The sequence below is a fragment of the Delphinapterus leucas genome, chromosome 8, assembly GCF_059928025.1.
Source record: "Delphinapterus leucas isolate spDelLeu-1000000601 "Yukka" chromosome 8, BTC_Dleu_Yukka2, whole genome shotgun sequence".
Taxonomy (NCBI): Eukaryota; Metazoa; Chordata; class Mammalia; order Artiodactyla; family Monodontidae; genus Delphinapterus; species Delphinapterus leucas.
Window position 1 is genome coordinate 14,058,573 of NC_143136.1, and position 22,453 is coordinate 14,081,025.

Below are 22,453 nucleotides of genomic sequence, written 5' to 3' on the forward strand. Positions count from 1 at the left end.
CCTTGCAGTGTTTAGTATATGGGGTATAACTTTGGATGTCATATCTGATTCAGATAGCCAATGGCAAGCAATTAAAGTGTACTGTTGGAACAGAGGAGCTGGACATACTTGCTCATGTCGCTACAGTAACAGGTACATGTCAAGACAGACAAACTAGCAATGGAAAAGAAGATTTTAAAACAGTAAAACTAGAGAAAGAACTTGGGTTTCCTTTCTTAGAATCACAAACACAGTATATCATGCAAGGAGGGAAAAGAGGGTTTGTATTCACTTCATGAAGCATGCTTTTTCTAAAGTGTAGTTTGCACTTTAGAGGGAAGACTTATTAATATAATTGTCCTAGTTGAATAAGAAAGCGACCCAGAGAACTTGAGGACCTTTCTGAATTCTTAAAATTTAGAAGAAGGAAATACACCTTATGCAGAACTCTGAAGTTGTAATAACAAATATTAATATCAATGTGAAGAGTCTTCAGGGTTTATGTAAATAAATGTAGGATATACTCAGGAGAATTAAATGTTTTGATGCTCATTAAAGGGATTTTATATCTTTGAAGTTTTTTTTCCTAAGTAATCATGAGAAAGTACAAGGAAAGTGAGAAATGTTGACAGAAGAGAACTGATGAACTTCATGTGCACGTTTTTCCTTATAATGAAACAATGAACTGGGTTTATGATTTTGTGAGTAATGTTAGTTCTCCTGCTAAACCAGTTCTGAATATTTTTAGCAGAATCTAGAATTACTCAGAATTTTAAATAGTTTAATACAAGAATTTTTAAAGAAAAAATTAGCTATTCTTAAAGTCTGAGTTCTTCTAATTCAGATTATTACTAAAATGTGGAGTAGTTCACATCTGACATCAGCTTACTTATGTGGATATTCTGATTAACCAGCTTACTTATGTGGATATTCTGATTAACCAGTTGTACCTTTATGTGTAGTCAACTCATTGATCTCTTGGTTTTGCCTGTTCCTACCTGTTCTTCCATTCCTTCATTCATTCAACAAATATTACTGACGACTGTGTGCCAGGCACTGTCCTAGGGTCTTGGGATATATCAGTATAGCTTGAAAGACCAGTATCCCTCCCTTCTGGATCTTGTATTGTTGGGAGGAAGTGGTGGGAGAGAATTTCATTATTCCTTTAGCTGAAGAGTATAATAGTATGTGACAAGTTACCACATACTACTGAAACTGATTTTTTTTTTAAGCAGCATTATGGTCATGAGCTAGTTTAGACCCTTTCTGTCTAAAACTTGTTGCCCTCTAAGTTTTTCTAAAATCCTTAAATGAAGTTTGTAAGTGGCTAGTGTTTGATATTCAGTACTTAATATCTGCTAATTTTTAAAAGCATTAAGATTTTTTTTTATTTCATAAGTATTAACATCACTCATAAGTAGTTCCTACTGAAAAGAACCATTATATTTTTTAATGTATAACTTTTAAAGTCATAGTTCTCTGAACCTTCATTAAGGATGGATACATACCTCAGTGGTGTGGTATTTCACTGATTAATTTGGTAACTGAGTGCTTCTAGACCTTCAGAATTTTTTTTTTTATTCCAGGTTAGCAGTCTTTTACAGAACTATAGTCTCCATGGATTGCTAGTCAGAAGTAGTAAATGCATATTATTCCATAAAGAAAATATTATGTTCATATGTACTCGTGTGTGCATACTTAAAACTATTGTACATTACCATTTGAGATAGACAGTTACTCTAAGGGAAATTACAGTGTAATCGAAAGCCTCAAGTGCTCTTTTCAGAGTGTGTTTTATAAAATTGATGTGTAAAAAGTATAAAAATATGTTTCGGGATTGTTTTGTTTTCATTGCAAAATAGTAAGTGAAGGTACAGGATATTTTGTAAATGTGTAAACCTACTCCAGCTATAGTCCCATCAGTAAAATCAGTTTCTGAGAAATTGGTTCTTTTTAAGGTGGGAAACAATGAAGAGCTTTCTGTACTTATAGATTGGTGATGGAGGAAATACTTATTCCAGTTTGTAAACTTTCCTGCAGTGGACAAAATACATATCATTTCACATCTTTTGGGGTTTTTTGGTACCCAAAGTAACAGCAAGGGCCACAAAACTTTTTTAAGGAAGAAGTCTGTAGTTGGGAAACTTCTGGAAACGATATGGATTTGGACCAAAGAATGCTGCCCCCAGAAGTTCCTGGTCCTCTTTCCTTGCTGTTGCCATGTGTCTCACTCCTGAGCTTTTATTCCACTATGTAGGATTAGTTGCTGTCAGGTGAACCTTTTGTCCTTATCTTTGAAAAGCCATTACTCACCATCTGTACTGTCCACTGTTTGTCCACGTGGGCTTGAAAAGCTTGATTGGTTTGGAGGGGATATGGTTGAATGGAAATACTGGTCTCTTCTCTGATTTGCCTTCTTGTCTGAGCCTTCAGAGTTTAGGAGACGTGTTATGAAAGTGATTGTCTTTCGAGTGTGATCTGGAAATGGTTTCAGTTTTTGGTTTATAGAAGCATGCTAAATCATGATAATGAATCTCTGGTTGTGATGTCCACTCCATAGTTCTAGATGAGCTTCACAGAGCACCACCTGTGTGGCGTGAACAGTTAACTGATGTAGAAGTTATTGTTAGATGGAACCCGCAAAATGACTGAGATTAGAAAGAGATGAATTTTAAGATCATTTGTGATGTACTTAAATACTTAAGAGGACAAGAATTTAATGACAAATGGGGACAGTTAATGTTTTTTTTCTTTTTCCTGGCTATAGTGATATTTGCTAGATATGGGGAACAGCTTTGATCTTCAAAATAGGTTTCTCTTAGGGAAAGTAGTTGTTGCCTAGAACTAGCTGGACTGTACATAGAGAAAGACTGAATAATAGTTTTGGAAATCACACAGGGCGGGGAATTAACTATAAGTTTGTTTTGCATTCTCTAGTGTTTTGTTACAGAGATGTTATGGAGTAAGATATAACATTCATTAAAGTGTTGCTTTCACTTAGACTGATTTTGTTCTATTTAATGGTTTTAGGACAGTCAGCTGTGTTGTAGCTGTTAGTACCTCTCAGGCTTTAGAAGTTTAAAAATAAAAAGATAAAGTAGTTATCTATAAAAGTGTATATTTTGCGTTATCGCCCTAGAAAGTTCACAGGAGCCAAGAAAATTATTACTGCCAAATTATTAATACTAAAGTTACTGAATTTGAAACAATTTTAGTAGTATAGAATATAATGTGAGAATTTGGCCTTTTAAATAATACACTAGTCACAAAGTCAGTTCTTTCAAACAAAATAGAGAAAGTGTCATTTGTTTGTACATCATTCATTCATTAAATGTAGCTAAGTAATAATAGCATTTCTCTATTTCAACAAGAATATATAATTAAGACTGGAAAAAGTAGTATGTCTTCCCTTTGTGTTATAAATTGGGAGACCTTAGAGATAATTTTTTGCTGTTATCTTTATTCAAGAGTATCTGGGTGTTAACAGTTTTGTTAGATTTTTATAAAAGTTATTGGACAATTTGTAGTTTTAAATAGTGGAACTTTGAAAATAGTTCTTGTTTGTCCATTGTAAAGTCAGCAAAAAAGTAAAAGTGCTACTAGTAAGAAATCACTGAGATAAAACATGAAGTACAGTTAGTGTCTTTCTATTGTGAAAACTATTCAGTAGTAGTCTGTCAAAGCTATGAATTCATTTTAGTAGCTTTTCTAATTAGAAAAGTGATGCATATTCATGATAGAAAATTTAATAGATATCTAAACTTATAAGTAAGGAAATAAATATCACCTGTAACCCTACCACTTGGAAATAAGCCATATTAACATTTTGATGTGTTTCCTTTTAATCTTTCATAAATGTATAAGCACACAGTAAAATTGAGGTACGACCTTTTCATATGCTGCCTTTTAAAAAATATATAGTATCTCACTGTACATTTATTTCCATGTTAAATATATTGAAAACATGATTTTGGATGACTGGATAATACTCTCCAGTACCTTGGCTTATACATTTCCCTACTGACAGGTATTTTGATTGATTCCAGTGAATTCGTATTTTTCTATTATAAAGAATGCAACTGAGACTATTTAGGCACATAAATATTTGAGCCCATCCATGATTATGGAATTACTGGGCTCGACGTAATTGATACATATTACCAAATGGACCTCCAGAAGGGTAGGAGTAATAATAGTACCACTCACCGAATGCTTATCATATGCCATACAGTTGTTCTCTGTACTTTGCATGTGTAAACTAATTTCATTTGCACAATAGAATACTACTATTATCATCTTTTTTTACCTAAGAGGCCTTGAGAGGTTAAGTAGTTTGCTTAAGATCACTTTGCTTGTAAGTGGCAGAACTAGGGTTCTTTCTAACCTAGGTAGTCTGGCTCTAAAGTGAATGCTTTAAGAGTTAATTACCTCTCTCAAGCTTGTAACAGTAATGTCTACCACGTAGCAGTGTCTTAGCTAACATATCTTTAATTTTGTAGGTGAAAAAAATAGTACTTCAATGCTTTATTTTGCATTTCTTTGCCTACTTGTAAGAGTAAAACTATGGATAGTCTGTAGGGAATTTTCATTTAGTTTTACATTAGGGTATTCAACATATGTTTTAGAAGTATGACTAAAAAGTAAAGAGACTGAGAGCATGATAGTTAAGAGGGTGGGCTCTGGACTGTCAGAGTTTGAATGTCAGCTCCACCTCTTTCTAGTTGTGTTATCTTTAACAAGTTACTTAACACTTCTAGCCTCAGTTTTCTCCTCTGTAAAATTAGAATATTTATAAGACCTATCTTACAGGGCTGTTGTGAGATTAAAAAAAAAAGTATTAGAACAGGACCTAGCACACAATTAACTATTGTTATACCAACATTTAGCCATGATTATGCCACAGTTTATATATTAAAATTGAATGTTATTTTTGCAAGTAATTTTATTTACTGTACAGTTATTTTAGTGATGCCGCCATTTTTTGGTGCTTACATTTTTAGAACTTACATTTTGAAAAGCTTACAGAATCAATCTGTGAACCACATTAAGAACTCCGTGTCAGGATATAGGTTTGGTACCACTGGGGTGCTTCGAAAGAATGCCACTGGCTCTTGGGTGAGGGGTAGATTCAAAAGAGAAGATCCAATAGTGATTATCACATAATCATCGGAATAAGTATGTAATCTTTCTGGGGTAACTTTATTGAAGGAGTAAACACTCATTTGGTGTGTACATTCTAATATGTACATTAAGTGTTTATCTAAAAATACATTTTGTTTTTATTTCCTTCCTTTTTTTCTTCCACGCTCTTTTTTGTTTCACTCATGAACTAGGCTGCGGTCCCTGCCCAAAGCTTATACCAGACACCCTTTTGAACCTGGAAGTACTTAGCATAGTGTTAGACACAGTGTGGGTGGTTAGTGAATGACCGATTAAATGAGAAACTAGTCCTTTAAGACAAACCATAGAAATTCATTACTTAGGTAAATCGATGCAGGTAGTACTCCAAAATGTTTGAACTCTTTTCAGCTGTAAGTGAAGTCTTAATTTGTAGGTCATTAATGATCATGTGGCACTTCCCTTAAAGGTTAGTCAGTCTAATCTCCTGAAACTGTAATGACTTGAAAGTAAAGGTAGTATGTACTGGCAGTAACCTTGGATTGGCGTGTCAGAAGACTTAATCTCTGGCCTAGTCTTTTCTGTTTACTAGCTGTACTCTATGTTTTTTCCTTCCACCATGACACCTTCCTCCCAGCCTGTTAACTATACATGGTGATCCCCTACTTCCATTGCAGGTTGGCTACCCTGTATCATCAGCCTGTTCTGTGAATTCTTTTCATCTGAAATTTACCTTTGCCCTGAGGATACAGACTTATATTCTTGAATTGAGGTGTCTTTTTTCCTTATAATCCTTGAATCACTGGGCCCAGATGCCATTCATTGCCACATCTGTGATCCTCTTGTGTCTTGGGCCCTCGTGAACTATTCTTTTGAGTGCTTCTTGTGACCATCTCCTAACTTCGTACATATGCTCCCTCAGTCACTGAAGACTTCAATACCTTATTCACAGACATTCTCTGTAGCTTAAATTGTAACTTTATCCAGTGCATGTGGGCAGAGTCATTCTTCTATTCATTCTAAAGTATATTTATTGTGTGTTCCTACTAGAGGTCTGGCACTAAATATACAGTGATGATCAAACAGATCTGGCCTCTTCTGTATTACAGTGATCTTCACTTTGTCTTGGAGCTCGTCATCCCGCTACTTTAGAAATCTTAAACTTCAATATTACATTGTATCCTAGCTCTTTCATTTATTAGATGTAGGACTTGAGCAAGTCACTTAACTTCTGCCTGTGTTCTCTCTTTTGTAAAAGGGAGAAAACAATATAGTACCTACCTCATAAGATGGTTGTAAGGATAGAGTTAATACATATAAAGCTCTTAGTGTCTGGCACATAGTAAGCATTATAAATAAATACAAACTGTTATTATTTCATTATTCTGTCCTACTTGTTGCTTGTTTCTTTCTCACATTAAATGTGCTCTTGGATTTCAAGAAGACCCCTTGCATTCTCCCAGGCTGTGGCGCCTGTTGCTAGTTGCCCCTTCTTTCCTACTGCCTCCCCAGAGCGAGGCCAGAAATATCAGCAAAAAGCATCTTGAACCATTCCATTCATCTGCCTTCACTGCTCATATTTTTTAGACTATTGTGCACTCCTGGAGAAAATTCCAAGACTGTGGTCTCCAAGCTAGTTGGACTGTCAGTGCCTCTGGGCAATATTTTTGTGTCCCTGGTAAACTCCCTCTCCCCTTTCCTGCATGAGCTATTTCAGACTTTAATCACTGTCCTTAAGCTCTTTATTGAGAGTTCTCTGATCTCTCTTTTTCAGGAAACTTAACTACTAAAGTTATCTTGTGTAAGTTCCTTCAGCTTGCTTCTCTTTCGGTTATATTCATTAACCTGTATCTCTACTCATTCTCAGCTCCTTCCCTTGGGTCTCAGAGAAGGAAGATGTTCCTTTTTCTGTCTTCCCTACCATGGTAACTACCATACCATCTCCCTTCATAGCCAAAATTCTTCAAATAGTCAGTATCTCCTTTATTAGAACATGATTTTCTTTAGAGGAGGCAGCAGGTCTTTTTGTATTGATCTTTGTCAGTGCTGCACAGTAGTAGCCAACAATGTTGAATGAATAAACTGACAAGACTCTGGTTTGTTTTCTCATCTTTAAGATGGGAACTATGGCAATCTTTCTCACAGGTTAATTGTGAGGGTTAAAAGAAATAATGTCAGAAAGTGCTTGCTAATAAACAGTGGCATCATTGAGACAGTTAAAATGATTTTCTAATCATAAAGTTAGTATTTTCAAGTAAAAGTAATATGTTTCATGTAGGACATTTATTTTGAAACTCTTATAGGGTCTCCAGGACCTAGGAGGAGTGGAGTAGGTATCTTCAGAAGTTTCCCTCTCTAGTCATTTAGAGCAGTTTGTACATTGCTCTATGTGTAGAAGATTTCTTTTTAAAAAGTTCTCTAACTATTGCTTTAAAATCACTGTCATTAATCAAGCCTTTTCAAAGTTGAGGAGAGTCCTACTTTCCCAAGTTGGTAACATTAACCAACTGAGAAATTGAGAACTGATCCTGTAGTTGTTGTAACCACTAATCCAGAGCTTTTGCTGCTAGAAGAGCTTTTGCTCTTTATTTTTTTAAGTCAATTTTAAAGTTGAAAATTAAGTAAAATTTCTTAATTTGACTTCCATTTATCTAGTGATCATTGAGAAAGGAATGGACCTGAATTTGCTCTTTAAATGAGAAAGGTTACTGCTAAGAAAATGAATAAAGACTTCAAAGGGATATCTTTTACCTACTTTAAGAAAATACAAGATTCCTTAGAGACGGTTTTCTATAAAAGCAAGCCGTTCTTGCTAAGAGGAATGCTTTAACGTACTGATTGCAAGTCATCCTTACCTAAAGCAGCTCTTAACTGAGCAACACTTAGCCTCTTCTATTTGCCCTGTCCTCTTGAAAGTAATCATGAAAAATTCTTTTTCTCCTTCCCTTTTCAATTTATTTAATAGTATGAGAAGTTGCTTTATAAGATGAGTAACTACAACTTGTTCAGTGTCTACCTTGTGTTAGGCTCTTTGAACTATAATTATCTCAAATTCTCAGAACAATCTTTAGATGTTACTTCTGTTTTAAATCTATCCTGGGGCTCAGAGAGACATAGTAAAATATGTGTATTACATATATACCTATGGAAGGACAGAGCTGGAATGCAGATCCCAGGTGTATCTGTCTCAGAAATTCATGTTCTTTTCATTACACCACACTGCCTTAATTATATTCCGTTAAGAATTTGCTAGATTCTGAAATATTTACTTTCATAATAGGAATATATTGGAAAGTTAATTCTAAGCTTGCCGTTTAAATGATTACCCAGGGACGGATCTAGGGCCCCTGAAGCTTATACACTGCAGTACTCTCTTTATAAAAAGGATTCAAAATTAGTTTCCAGATCTTGGAAGGAGCTTTTGCAAGCTTTAAACCTCACTAGATTCAAAGTATATGCACCTCTCATAAGAGAATACCTGTTATAAAAACTTTGAATACATGTTATAAAAACTTTGAATCGATGGATGCCTGTGTTGTTCAGTAAAATTTTAATATATAAATTGCTTAAGGGAGTCATAGTGTGTATTGAATAAAGCAGTCAAAATCATAACCAATAGGAAGGATATATTAGTTGACGTATTTCTTAGTTAACACTTTCCTTTTTAAGTTAAAGACTGATAGTACACATTTTTAAACTTTTTTCAATTAGAAATTTATCTTGTAAATATATGTTTAGGGCTTCCCTGGTGGCGCAGTGGTTGAGAGTCCGCCTGCCGATGCAGGGGACACGGGTTCATGCCCCGGTCCGGGAAGATCCCACATGCCGCGGAGCGGCTGGGTCCGTGAGCCATGGCCGCTGAGCCTGCACGTCCAGAGCCTGTGCTCCGCAATGGGAGAGACCACAACAGTGAGAGGCCCGCATAGCGCCAAAAAAAAAATATATATATATATATGTTTAGAGAAAAGTGATTTTATGTCTTCCAGAATGTATTAAGAAGTAGTAGGTTAAACAATGAAATGAATTTTGAAGTACGAAGATCAGGTAGTTTAAAATAAGCAAATGAGACATGAAAGAAGTGTATTATTTTGATGAACGTTATCATTAGCCAAAAAAACAAGTAATTTATTTGCTATTTGTTTTCATATTTTAATTTTTAAGAGCCAGAAAGGACTTTAGAGAGAATATGTTCTAATCATATTTAATACATGGGGAAGTGGAGAACTGGAGAGGGTGATTTTACCCAAAGGATACTTACAGCTTGAATTTATGGAAGAACCATGACTAAAAGCCTGATTTCTGGTTAAAAGCTCTTTTCTCTAGACCAAACTGAAATAAGCATAAAGCCTTAATAATTCAGTGTTAATATTAGCCTGTTAATTATAAATTGATTTTGTAATATCAGACACTCAGGTGATTTGAGTTGACATGGTGTAACGGAAGGGTCCTTAGCTCAGGACACATGGATTCCTTCATTGCTCTAACTAGCTGAGTGATCGTGGATAAGCTTCTTAGCTTCAGTTTCTTCATTTGTAAAATGAAGAGATTTTAATTTGGGGTTTTCTTAGGCTTATTTCCACTCTTAAAATTTCAGTCTAGAAAGCGAATGCTGGTGTGTTCTCCTTTGCTCTAAAACATTTTGTGATGTTGCAAATGTCACCTATCTTTTCAACCTTAGAATAAGAATGGTATATTTCAGTGGTGATGATTAAATGCTAATATGAAGCAGTGAAAAAGTTAGCTATGTTCTTACATACTTCTTTTTGTGTAAGTTGGTAGTTTTAGAGAAATTTTGAGATTTGATGTCAGATTTTTGTAATAATTTTATGTTATAGGCCTTTTGCTGTCATATCACATTTAGTTTATGGTTAGGTTCATTCAAAGACAGAGCTAACTGGCAATTTATATTGTTTTACATGTTTTTTTCTCTTTGGAGTGTGTGTAGCTGATTCTGGTATAAACTACTTTGTTATTGTCCAACAGTTTTATACATCTTTACACTTTATCATAGTTTTAGAAAAACTGGGTTTATCCATTTCAAAAAAAAATAGCGACGTAAGCTAAAGAGAACAAAGTATTGTCATTTTTTATTAAAATTCATAGTTTTAGATTGTAGGATAGAAATATGGAACTCAAACATGCACTTAGATATGAAGTATTTTTTGTCTGTAGCATTACTACTGCTTGAGATTCCATCCAAAAATATATGATTCTTGCTTTTCTATTATTTTTGTTTTCCAGATGAATGTTTAAGAGCTAGTTTATACACGAGCCCTTACTATTATTGGGATTTAATAGTATATTGAGAAATACAGCAAATGTTTTTATAATTTTAAAGTGTTGATCTTACAGATGTAATAACTAATCTTCTTAATAGGGAGAGTCTCTATGTTTGAAGAGTTCTAGTCAAGATGAATATTGTATTCTCTGGGTAAAACGTGTTTCAGGGTGCCAATAACATCTCTTTATATCAGCGAAAATAGCACCAATAGGAGAGTGACAAACTTCTTGACTCAGGGAGAATACTTATGATTGCATATTATTTTTTGTGGTCATCATCAGACTATGAAATGTTACATATACATTTTTTCACATATGCGAAGATCATTCACAGAGATATCATTGAAAGAATATTGGTAGTACTCTTAAGTCATTTGTGACTTAACTGAACTTTAACAGGCTAATGTGAAAGCTTGAACTTAGTCTTTGAAAGAAATGTTCCAGATTTTTAAATTGATTTTTGAACAGCCTACTCATGTTGACAACTGAAATGCAGATTATAATAATTGAACCTTCTGTTGATGATTTAACTTTCTCATTGTAAATGTTACTGTTCTGTAATTTAGTGATATTAGAGGCCAGTTGAGTGTAGCTCAGCCTTAATTTGTGATTTCATAGCATTTTCCCGGGCTACTGTGCTTTTCTAATTGATAATTGTCATTATCAGTCATTACTTTTGGCAGCACAATTCCAGCACAGAAGGCTGTATGTTTCTTCCTTGTAGTAAAGAAAAAGAAATTTATTGAGCAAGTGATGTGTGTCGGATGCTTTCACAAACTTTCTTAATTGCCACACAATACACCATCTTCTCCCATTTCTCTTGTTACAAGCAGATGAGGAAAGTGAAGTTTGGAAGGTTAAATAACTTGCCCAGAATCTGAATGTGTCCCACTGGGCTGTTTCCTCAAAGCTTGGATCTTTGGCTATCTTTTGATGGTTGAGGATGTTTAAAAATTAACTGATGAATAAATGGGATTATTGGAGACGTCATAAGTCATTGTGTAGCCATTGGTCATCAAATAGGTTCATCATCATTACTAACTCTAACGGGACTGCATTCAAATCAACTAAGAATCATAACATGTATTAAAAAGGATACAATAAAATAAGGGAACAGAGACTTGATATTAGTCTAAGGTGCTTATAATCTGGGAGGGAACTTCCTTACAAAATTTATGGCTTAGTTGTATTTATCTAGAATATTGCCATTCCTCAGATATTTGTACCAAAACAGCTTTTTTGAGGCTGAAGCTCAAAATTACGATCAAGCATTTTTCCTTGTTTATTTTTTTTCTAGCTGTGTCATTCTGAATTGCCTGGAATTTCAAATTCTCACCCTTTTCCCCCACCCACCCTGTTCTAAATTTCTTGTAGAAAATTATTCACAGGGGACTAAAGACTTCTTGTCCTTTGTGTGTAGTGGATGTGAAGAGTACAGTTCTCTCTTCCTTTTAGTTTTAATTGGCTCATGCTGTAGTTCTCCAGCTCTCAGTAATTACAGAACCTTCAAGATGTGTAAGTGTATAATAGACTGACATCCTTTTAAATGCAGCATTTTGAAGGCTTATGTTTTTATATCTTTTAAGTAATGTAGATGAAGAACCAGAGATGTTTGTGAAAGAAAATAAAGATTGTTAGTGTTATTTTTGTTATTGATACTTACTAATGAGGGGATTATAATCCTGGATTGGGGACAGGGAAGTGGGCAAAAGTCACTTTTAAAAAATAAAGTCTTGTTTGGTTTCTAAGAGGTCTCACTAAACCATGGACATTTAAGAATACTCAATTATATCTTTCCTTTGAAAAAGAGCTTTTGTTTCTTTTCTTGCTAAATGAATTTACTTTGCTGAACACTTTGTAACTTGAGCTTGTTGGGGAAAGATGCAGTATATATCTAAAATAAGCAGACATTAAATGTTTGTGTATATATGTATGTGTGCATTTTATCATTTTATTGTTTTGCTGAAGCATTGTTACCAGATCCCTTCCTGAGTGTATTTGTAGTTATTGCAACCTGAGTAAATCAGTTTCATCAATGGGATTAAAATCCTGCTCAAATACTTTGGAGTATTACTTTAAAGTGTTAGGGCTTTTAAATGACTGTGAGTGAAGTCTAGAGTGATGTTTTTAATGGTTAACATTGATGACTTAGAGTTTATCATCTAGTCCTTTTAACTTTCATTGACAGTTAATGTTGTATTCTCTATCAAGGATAGGTGAGAGATTCACCCATCAATTAATCAGTAATGTAATTATTTTGCCACTGCTCATTTGATGCCAGGACCAAAGCGGGTATGTAGCAAATGTACTTGAAGCCTGTTTCCTTGGGTGTATTGTTTTTGGACTTATTTGATTTAGGGAAAGACTGTAACTTGTAGATCTCCTCCTGAATAGCCTTTTTTTATCCACTGTTTTCCTCCTAGTTAACATTTATTAATAAAGTTAATGATTAAGCAGCCTTTTGAAGCATTTAGTTAGGTGAATGTGAAAATACTACTTGATATATGAAATTTGAGAGTCTTTTGCTTGTACATTATTGTACTTTATTTCTGTTTGGAAAATATATTTTTATTTTAAAATTACATTAATCGTTACATAAACACGTTAAATTATTTTTCAGTATCATTGTGCTTGGTAATTCAAATGTTCATGTTTTCAAAATTGCATTGGTATAACATAGGTAAAACAACATTCCCCAGACATTTGTTTACGGCCTTCTAAGTAACATTGAAGAAAAATGCACAATCCCTCAACTATCTCATAGTCTAATGGAGGAAAAAGATTCACAAACAGATAATTATGCAGCAGTATGGTAGTGTAGTGATAGATATAACCTGAGTATTATGAAAGAGCTGAGAAAGAGTTGTTAGCTTTGCTTGAGGAGGTCAGGGAAGGATTTTTGGAGGATGTGACACCTGAGCTGTGTTCAGAAGCTATGTAAAGAATCAAAGAGGCAGAAAAGGGGTGTATAAAGAAGACATGAGAGGGTGGTGTGTGGAGGGGAGGTGTGACAGTGGACAGGAATAACCACTGGTTTAATGTTGCCAGGAAGTGAATGTAAGATAGGTAGTAGTTAGTGAAAGATGAAGTTAGAGAAGTAGGCATAGACTGACTAGATCATGAAGTGTTATGTTCCCTTTTAAGGCACACACCCCCCCCCAGTTGCTAATGAGAGGTGGGTTTTGAACAGGGGTGTGATGCTGATGTGGTTATTTTAATGATTTTGAGGAAGATGGATTCCAAGAGGTTATTAGAGTTCACGGTGGCTGGAAGGCTGTTGCAGTAATCTAGATGAAAGTTTTAGGGCAACAGTATTCAGGATGAAAGATTGGGGGCATATTTGAGAAATCTCTTGGGCCTGATGTTGGTAGCACTTGATGATTGGATGAGAAAGGGATGAGAGAGAGGAAAGAAGAAAAGTTAAGGCTTACGCTTCTAGCTTGTATAACTAGGTGGTTTGTGTTGCCGCTACTGAATTAGAGAATACAGAAAGACGATTTGGGTGTGTTTGGAGAGTGAGTTTACCAGAAATTTTGGACATGATAAGTTTGATATGTGTCTGGAAAATTTGGTTGGGCATATCCAGCAGGTGGTTGAATACAGTAGTTAAGGCTTTGGGGGAACTTCTGGGCTGGCAATATAGATTTGGGAGCAATTAACATGTAAGCCAGTAATTTATCTTCTTTGAGATGAGGACCAAACTTCTTGGGAAATCTGATAAGAGCTAGTGACCCACCATCCAGAAAAGAAGTGCACACACATTATATTTGCAAAATTTTATATGCAGTTTTAGGAGGCTCCAGAATCCCTTGCCAATCTAGAGCCTTGTAAATTTTAGAACCCTAGAAGTATATATATATAGTAGTTGTAACTATGATAATGAATGGAAGTGCAGCCAGTGTAGAGTGAAAAGAAGAACCAAGGACAGAGCTCTGGGGATTAAAATGATTTAAATGACACTGGAAGAATAGGAGATATGAAGTAGGGGAATATTGTTTCTGAAAGAAGGCTACATTTTACTGACTTTCATTTAGCATAGTTGTCCTCTTAAGGTACTTTTGTTTTAGCTGTTTATTTGCTAAGCCTAAACACTATTTTTTTTCCTGACATTTGATGCCCATAGATGAGAGTTCAAGAGATTCTGTCAGTTATTCAGCATGTGAGGGATTATACCGTAGTCCCTCGCTCTCCATGGGGGATTGGTTATAGGACCTCTTCAGATACCAAAATCTGAGGATGCTCAAGTCCCTTACATAAAATGGCATAGTACAGTCAACCCTGTATCTGCGAGTTCCATGGATATGGAAGGCTGACTGCACTGTGCCCTGGGCTGGGCTGGATTCTACTGACATTTGCATTTAATCCTCTTGATAGTCTTTTTGAGATAGGTATTGTTATTAAACCCACTTTTTTACAAGTGAGGAAATAAAGGTTTAGAAGAATTAAGTAATTTGCCCAAGGTTGCGTGGCTTATGAATTTAGCAGAGCCATGACGCAAATCCAGGCCTGTCAGACAGCAAAATCTATACTTTCTACTAATATACTGTACTGTGTTTACCAAGATAATCAGTGATTATACTGTAATATTACTTTACCCTGTTAGCACAGTGGGATGGGAGGTGAGTTCAGTGGTTTGTACTGGATTTGAGAATATGAATTCCGATTCCAGCTCTGTGATTTTGGGTAAGTCATTTAATCTCTCTCGGTCTATTTTGTTCTCCTTTGTTTGAACATTTTTATACCGGAGCAATCACCAGAAGAAACATTTTTGCTCTCTGTCTTCATTTCTATCTATAAAGCACAAATACTGAGGAAAATACTACATACCATCTTGGATTTTAAAATAATGCTTGATTTATATATGTGAGAAATGATTCTTTTATTACAATGTAAGAGTATTTGTACAATATTTGAAGCCTCTTAGTTTATATCTTTAAAATACTTTAGTTTCTAATAGAAAATTTAGTAATTCATGCTGAGTAGAGACGTTTTTGTATGTTTTCTAGCTTTCATGGGATCTTATGTTACAGAGCCTGAAAAGATCATTTGAAGTTTTTGCTCAACTATTAGCAGTATAGTTATCTCTGGAGTTTTTAGTCCGCATTAACTTTACTCTTTTTTGAAATTGGTTTGAACGTTCTGCTTTATATGTTCGTTGTTTAACCGCAGGGATGGTGTCTTAGCCTGCTTTATTGTAACCTCTACATATGCTGTCAGCAAACTAAAACCACATTGCACATACATGGAGTATTTGAGGCCATCATTATCACGTTGTCTTGTGGGCTTTATTTGTGAAAAGTTGTAAATAGCAACATCTTATTTATATTTTATATGGATGGCATCCTCTGTATGAGAATATCTGATAAAAATAGGTAGTAGTTTAGATGTAAGGGTAAATTCTCTTAAGGCCATTTCAGAGAAGTCTCTGATAGTCCTGGATTTGAATAATATTTGAGTAACAGGAAAGAAGTTGTTTTCTAAAGAGTTCCTTTTTAAGCTCTCCAGAAAAGATCAGAATAAGACGACTCAGTTTGAGTCATCTGCTTAAGAATCCTCTTGATTGGGAGTTGAGCTTGTTTGACTGAATGAACTGTTTTGCCTACCTACTTCTTCCTCTTTCACATTCATACTCATTGTACAGGACTTGGAGAGGATTCTTTTTTTTTAACCACTTTATTGAGGTAAGCTGTACATATTTAATGTATGCAACTTGATGAGTTTGGAGGTAAGTATTCATTTGTGAAGCCATCACAATCTATGAAATAAACATATCCATCACCTCCAAAACTTTCTAGCTGGAGAGGATTTTTTTAGCTTGGTATCTTTTATCCATTTCGGGTCAGAAGTGTGCATGAATCTGATGAGTAATTGATGCAGTGTTTCCCTGGTTGTGAACGTGGAACTTGTAGGTTTTCTGAGCATGAAGAGGGCCGCTTAGTCAGATTAGTAGAAAATCAATCAGCAGGTGTAAGTGCTTGTTGTATGCCAGCTATTATTTTAGTGGCTGAGGTTATTCAGCAGTGACGAAAATCCCTGCCTTCATGGAGCTGACATTTGACTGGGAGGAGAGAGGCCAGGAAAAGAAGTAATGTGAGGTTGGAATTTGAGGGTCACTAGTAGGAGGAGGCTGCTGTTGTAAATAGAGTAGCTAGTTAAAGCTTTATTTTAAGGCGACAGTTGAGCAGAGTTTTGAGGTTGATCAGTGAATGAGCCACTTAGGTATCTTGGGGAAGAGCATTCCAGACAGAGAGAGTAGCAAATACCAACTTGAAGTGAACTTGTTTGCCATATTCCAAGGAGTAACTAGGAGGCTGGTGGGGCTGGAGCAGAGAGAGCAAGGAGGAAGAATAGATGAAGTCAGAGAGATTATCAGGTCGAATAAGGCTTTGTAGAATAGCGTAAGGACTCTGACTTTAACTGCAGGAGAAATGAGAAGTCACCGAGGGTTGTGAGCTGCCGAGTGACATGATTTGGTTTGTTTTCAGAAGGTCACTCTGATTGCTCTATGATATTGGGCCAAGAGCAGAAACAAAGACCAGTTAGGAGGCTGTTGTAATAATCTGAGAGATAATGGTGGTTTAGGAGCAGTGGAAGAAATGAGGAATTAGGTTCTGGGTACATTTTGAAGGTAGAGACAACAGAATTGCCTTTTGTTTTACAAGTGAAGTGAGAGACTAAAGAGGACTTGATTACAGACTTTTTGGCCTTAGCAACTGGAAGGATGGAGTGGATATCTGCTCAGTTGGAGAAGACTGCAGGGGAAGCCAACTTAGGGGAAAAGATTAGGCTTTCTGTTCTAGACTTGATTGAGATGCCTAGTAGATTTTCAAGTAGAAATATTGAGTAGGTAGCCGAACATAAGACTCTGGTGGTGAGGGCTCCAAACAGGTTATATAAATTTTGAGGTTAACTTAAAGCCATGAGGCCAGATGAGTTAACTTCACCTAAAAGCCGAGCGTGGATAGGTAAGAGGTTCAGACAAGAGGTTGGAGGTTGTGGTGATGAGTAAGAAGCAGTAAGCAGGCTGACAAATAGGAGCAAGTGGAATAGGAAGAGAAACGAGATTGCAGTGCTTGGAAGGCAGGTGAGGAATCTGTGTCAAGTGGTAGGAGTGATCAGCTCTTTGAATTACTGCCAGAAAGGTCGAGTACGATGAGAAGTGAGACTTTGACTGTTAGATTTAGCAGCGAGGAAGTCACTGGTGACCTTCTCAAGAGTAGTTTCTGTGAAATGGTAGAGATGAAAGCCTTATTGGAGTGGATTCAAGATACGACGGGAAAAATGTGACTTGGAGACAGTGAATATAGAAGTCTTCTCCGTAGCCCTGTGATTTTGTTGTAAATGAAAAAGAGAAAAATTAGGTGGTGCTGGAGTAATATGTGGGGTTGTGAGGATTTGTTCGTTTGTTTGTTTTCAAGATGGGAAACTGGGGGTATTAAATGCAGGTGGAAATTACCTAGCAGGGAGGAAAATTTTGATGATGCTGGGAAGGGAGATTGCTAAAGGGAGGTGAATAGGTGAGTTGGGATGGGACTAGAGCAATACTTGTTAAACTTCATTTTGTATAGGTATCACCTGGGGTTCTTGTTAAAATGCAGATACGGTTCTGTAGGTCTGGGATGGGGCCTGAAATTCTGCATTTCTAACAAGTCCTTAGATGATGTCTGTGCTATAATTTGAGTATAGAACTTGGCACTTTGAGCACAAGAACTAGCAGGTTATATTGGTATCCAATCAGGTAGGTTAGTGGATATAGCCAGAGTTTGTGCAGTGTCTCTTCAGGTTACTTCTGTTTTTTCAGTGGAACAGGAAGCAATTCATTATCCTAGAGTGGATGGAGGAGATGGTGTAAAATCATCTAGGAAAGTAGAGTCCGTCTAGAAAATTAGGATTGTGAGGTTGTACTAAGGGCCGACTTGTGGTTAGTGGTTATGAATTTAAATTCAGATGGATTGAATATGGTTGTATGTATGTTACTCTGTAGTTGCTTTCAGCTGTGTGGGTACATGTGAGGCGTAGGTGGGCAGTTGGTGTTTAGAATGGCAAGTATTTTGGAGGGGGGGAAGGGGGCAAGTTATTTATGGGTGTATACAAGGTGCTTAGAAATGACGGACCATGGAATCTAAAGTGGGAAAGGAGGAAAATGAGAGAATGCTAGGTTTAACAAAGAAAATGTGTGGTTTTACTGTTTTTTTTTGTTTTTTAATTACAGATCTCCTCATCTTTAATTTGCTAAGGAGCTCTGCAGATCTTCAGGAGAGGAAAATAGTGTTCATGTCCCCAATTTTTTTTCATCAAGGAACCTTTCTGTCTCTCTGAGCTCATATTCTACTAAATAAATTTAGGGAAAATATGTCTTACACTTTTTGGCTAAAGCAAGTATTAACATCAGGGATTATGATTTTATTTAAAGTGGAGGGTTGTGCTGCAGATAAGAAAGGAGGGAGGTGTTAAAAGGATTTGTTAAAAATTTCTTCTATCAGCTCTAAAAACTTATTTTAAAATGTATCCCTTTATTTCTGTTAAAATAGATTGTTAACATCCTTGTAAGTCATGCAGATTTATAATCATAGCCATATAATAAAATATTTACTATATGGACAAATACAGAAAGATTTTCAACCATTGGTTTTTTTTTTTTTTTTTGTCTCTTTCTCTCTTTTGGATATTACAGATGACCATGGATGAAAAATATGTAAACAGCATTTGGGACCTTCTGAAAAATGCAATTCAAGAAATCCAGCGTAAGAATAACAGTGGTCTTAGTTTTGAGGAGCTCTATAGAAATGCATATACAATGGTTTTGCATAAACATGGAGAAAAGCTCTACACTGGACTAAGAGAAGTTGTTACCGAACATCTCATAAATAAGGTATCCAACTTTAAAGGACTGTTGCTAACTATATTGAATCTAGAAGTATTATTTTCAAAGGTTCCAGGAAGCTTATAGAAATAATAATCAATTAGTAGCTATATTATAAAACCTCACTTAAAACTTACCATCAGCTAAACCAGAATTTTTGATAATTGAGAGAAGGTGAAGTTTGTGATCTTTGATAGATATAATCTCGGAAGCAGACTTTTAATTTACATATGCTTGTTTATTAATATGTTAATTACAGATCATTATTTCTTTCTTTAAAATGCTTAATCAGCCCATTTTAGCTTTCTCTTCTTAATATATTTGAAAATAATAAGACTACATTGTTTAAAAAACATTGTCTAAGTCTTTTCACCAAATGAAATTAACTTTATATAAATTTTTTAAGATAAATTAGTGTTGGACTGTTAACATTATAAAATGGTTCTTTGGTTCCAAAAAGATGTATTTGTTTTTTTAGAGCAAATGTTTTTATAAAGCAGACTCTTCCACTGAAAGTATGTCTTGCTTTAAGATTGTCAGATAAGATGTAAAATACCACAGATAAATAAAAACTTCTCAAAATTTTTGTGTGGTATTAAGGTATTTGTTTTTTAAACTTTATTTTGAAAAAAATGGAAAGTTGCATCAGTAGTACAATGATTTACCAGTTGTCAACATTTTGCCACATTTTAGCCAGTCTTTCTATTGGTACTTGTTATTACTGTTACTGGTATTATTATTATTGCTGGACAGTTAAGAAAATAAGTTTTAGATTCATTTACTCTTAAATACTTTGGAATGTTTCTCCTAAGAACAAGGAAATTCTCTCACTTAACCAAAGAACAATGTTCAAAATCAGGCAGTTTAACATTAATATAAAACTGTTATCTAATATGGTCCACATTCAAATTCACCAGTTGTCCTGTGTGGAGGTGATGTCATTTATAGCAGTTCGTTTTCGGATCCAGGATCTAATCCAGGATCACACACAATTCCTCAGCCTTTCTTTGTCTTTCAGCACATTGACATTTTTGAAGAGTATAGGTCAGTTGTTTTGTAGATTGTCCCTCAGTTTTTGGTTTGTCTGATTGTTTCCTCATGACTAGTTTCAGGTTATGCATTTTTGGCAGGAATAATACATAAGTGATGTTGTGTCCTCAGTGCATCACATCAGGAGGCACATGATGTCAGTTTATCCCATTATTGGTGATGTTAACTTTGATCACTTGGTGTCCGCCAGATTTCTCCACTGTGAAGGTACCTTTTTTCCCTTTGTAATTCATAAGTAATTTGTTCAGATATATTTTGAGACTGTATAAATATCCTGTTCCCCAAGAAACTTTCATGTGATGGTTTTAGCATCCATTGATGATTCTTGCATGAATCATTATTGCTACGATGGTTACAATATAGTCACTTTCTATTTCTACTCTTCCTTCTGTAATTCTTTTCTCTTAAATGGGATTACTTGAGCAGGTAGCTAGTATCTCATGAAGCAAGGTGATTATGTTCTTCATGCATTCAACAGTTTTTTGTTAAGTGCCTGCCATGTACAGCTTTCTAAGAAAATCTAGTAGATGCAAAGAGATATGATGCTGTCCCTTCCTAGGTTTGTTTTTGCTTTTATTCTGATGGAGAGATGATACACACATTTAGGTAACAGTGTGAGGCATTATATAATTCAATGGCAAATGAGTTGTATGGGCAATAAATGGCTTAGGAATTCAAATGAGGGAGAGATTACCCTGGGCTGTAAGATTTCATGGGAAAGGATGAAATTGAACCGAGCCATGAAAAATTTGGGATATAAGTGAACAATGTGGAAGGTGTTCCAGGATGGCAGATGTCACACGATTATACAGAAATAAACTTGGATGATAAGTAGAGTTTGACTGAGGTGTATAATAATTTATGGGGATTAGTGGGGTATAGTGTTGCAAAGTTGGTTTGGGCACAGATTGGAGAACTTCAATGCCAAGCTAAGGAATTTGGACTTTACAGTGGAGGTTTATTGGAGGTTTTTAAGTGGATGATAATGTGACAAAATATTTTAAGAAGATTAAGATGAGAATGATATAAATATAGAAAGGGGGGGATGTGTGCTATAAACAGAAGACCTTGAAAAATCTACGTTAAGGTGATAGGCTAGAAATGAGTGGATGATGTCAGAAATTCTGAAGACCAGGTAGAATTTGGTTACTGGGAGAATTATGGTGCCACCAATAGAATTATTGTGAACTTATAGTGGAAAACTTACTTGGAATGCGTAGAGGAGATGACAGATTCTGTTTTAGGTTATATTGGAAATTTTTATAGTTAGAAAGCACCTTAAAAATCATTTTACATGTGATAAAATTTGAGTGTGAGATTGTAATAAGATGTCCAAGTAAAAATATGATGTGTTTGGAGATATACAGGTTCAGAGCTTGGGCAGGAACTCAAAACTGGAGATGCAAGATCTGACATTTGGTAGCATGTACTGAGGAATATGTGTTGGAGTGCAGAAAATGAAAATCCCAAAGCCAAGGGATGTCATCTTCAAAAGCAAACTGTGGTAAATAGGTGTGGGAAATGAAGACTAATTTAAGAAACTTGACATCAAAAGAAGGAAGAAAAGTAGAGTGGGGGAGTTTTGCCTAAAGCGGTTGAAGAGGAGAAGATTGGAGCAACTGAATTTTTGGGTATGGAGAGAGTGTGGAATTGAGAGAAGTGAAGGTAGAAGAGGGGCATGTTCTCATTTGCCAGAGGTTCTATAGGGTATGATAATAATATCCCCAGCTAACTCTTATTTAGCATTTACTGCGTGCTGGGTCCACTTCTAGTGCTTTTAGATGTATTCACTTACGTAATGGTCACAACCCAATGAGCCAGATACTACTATTATCTCTATTTAAAAGTGAAGAAACGGAGGGCACAGAATTGGTGATTTGTCCAGATGCATGTAGCTAGTAAGTGGCCTAGCTGGAACAGTATTGAAGTAGTGCGGCTTCAGGCCGAGTCCTTAACTTTTCTATAAATCTGCTCCTGAGGCATAATGAATGGATCAAGATGCAGTAAATATATGCTGAAATTGAGGGTGCATGTGGGGTTTTAGGGAAATCGGTTCAGTTTTTGTAAAGCTATAGTCCTTTAAACTTTAGTTCTTGGTTTATTTATAATTAAAATGAAGGAGTTGGCAGTAATATCTTTGAGATGCTTTAGTTCTAAGACTAT

General features: G+C 35.5%; 1 protein-coding gene across 6 annotated transcripts in view; it reads left to right on the forward strand.

Annotated features, from left to right (window-relative positions):
• CUL3 (cullin 3) overlaps window positions 1–22,453 on the forward strand; it is a 101,163-nt gene that overhangs the window by 1,026 nt on the left and 77,684 nt on the right. For 3 of the 6 annotated variants that reach the window (XM_089916295.1, XM_089916293.1, XM_022567808.3), the window contains exon 2: window positions 19,052–19,249. The exons of 2 other annotated variants lie outside the window; for them this stretch is intronic. In XM_089916295.1, the coding sequence (XP_089772421.1) occupies window positions 19,052–19,249 (198 nt within the window). Of the gene's footprint in view, window positions 1–19,051; window positions 19,250–20,401; window positions 20,498–22,453 lie in introns of those variants that run through there. One more of the 6 variants, XM_089916297.1, reaches the window with a different exon arrangement.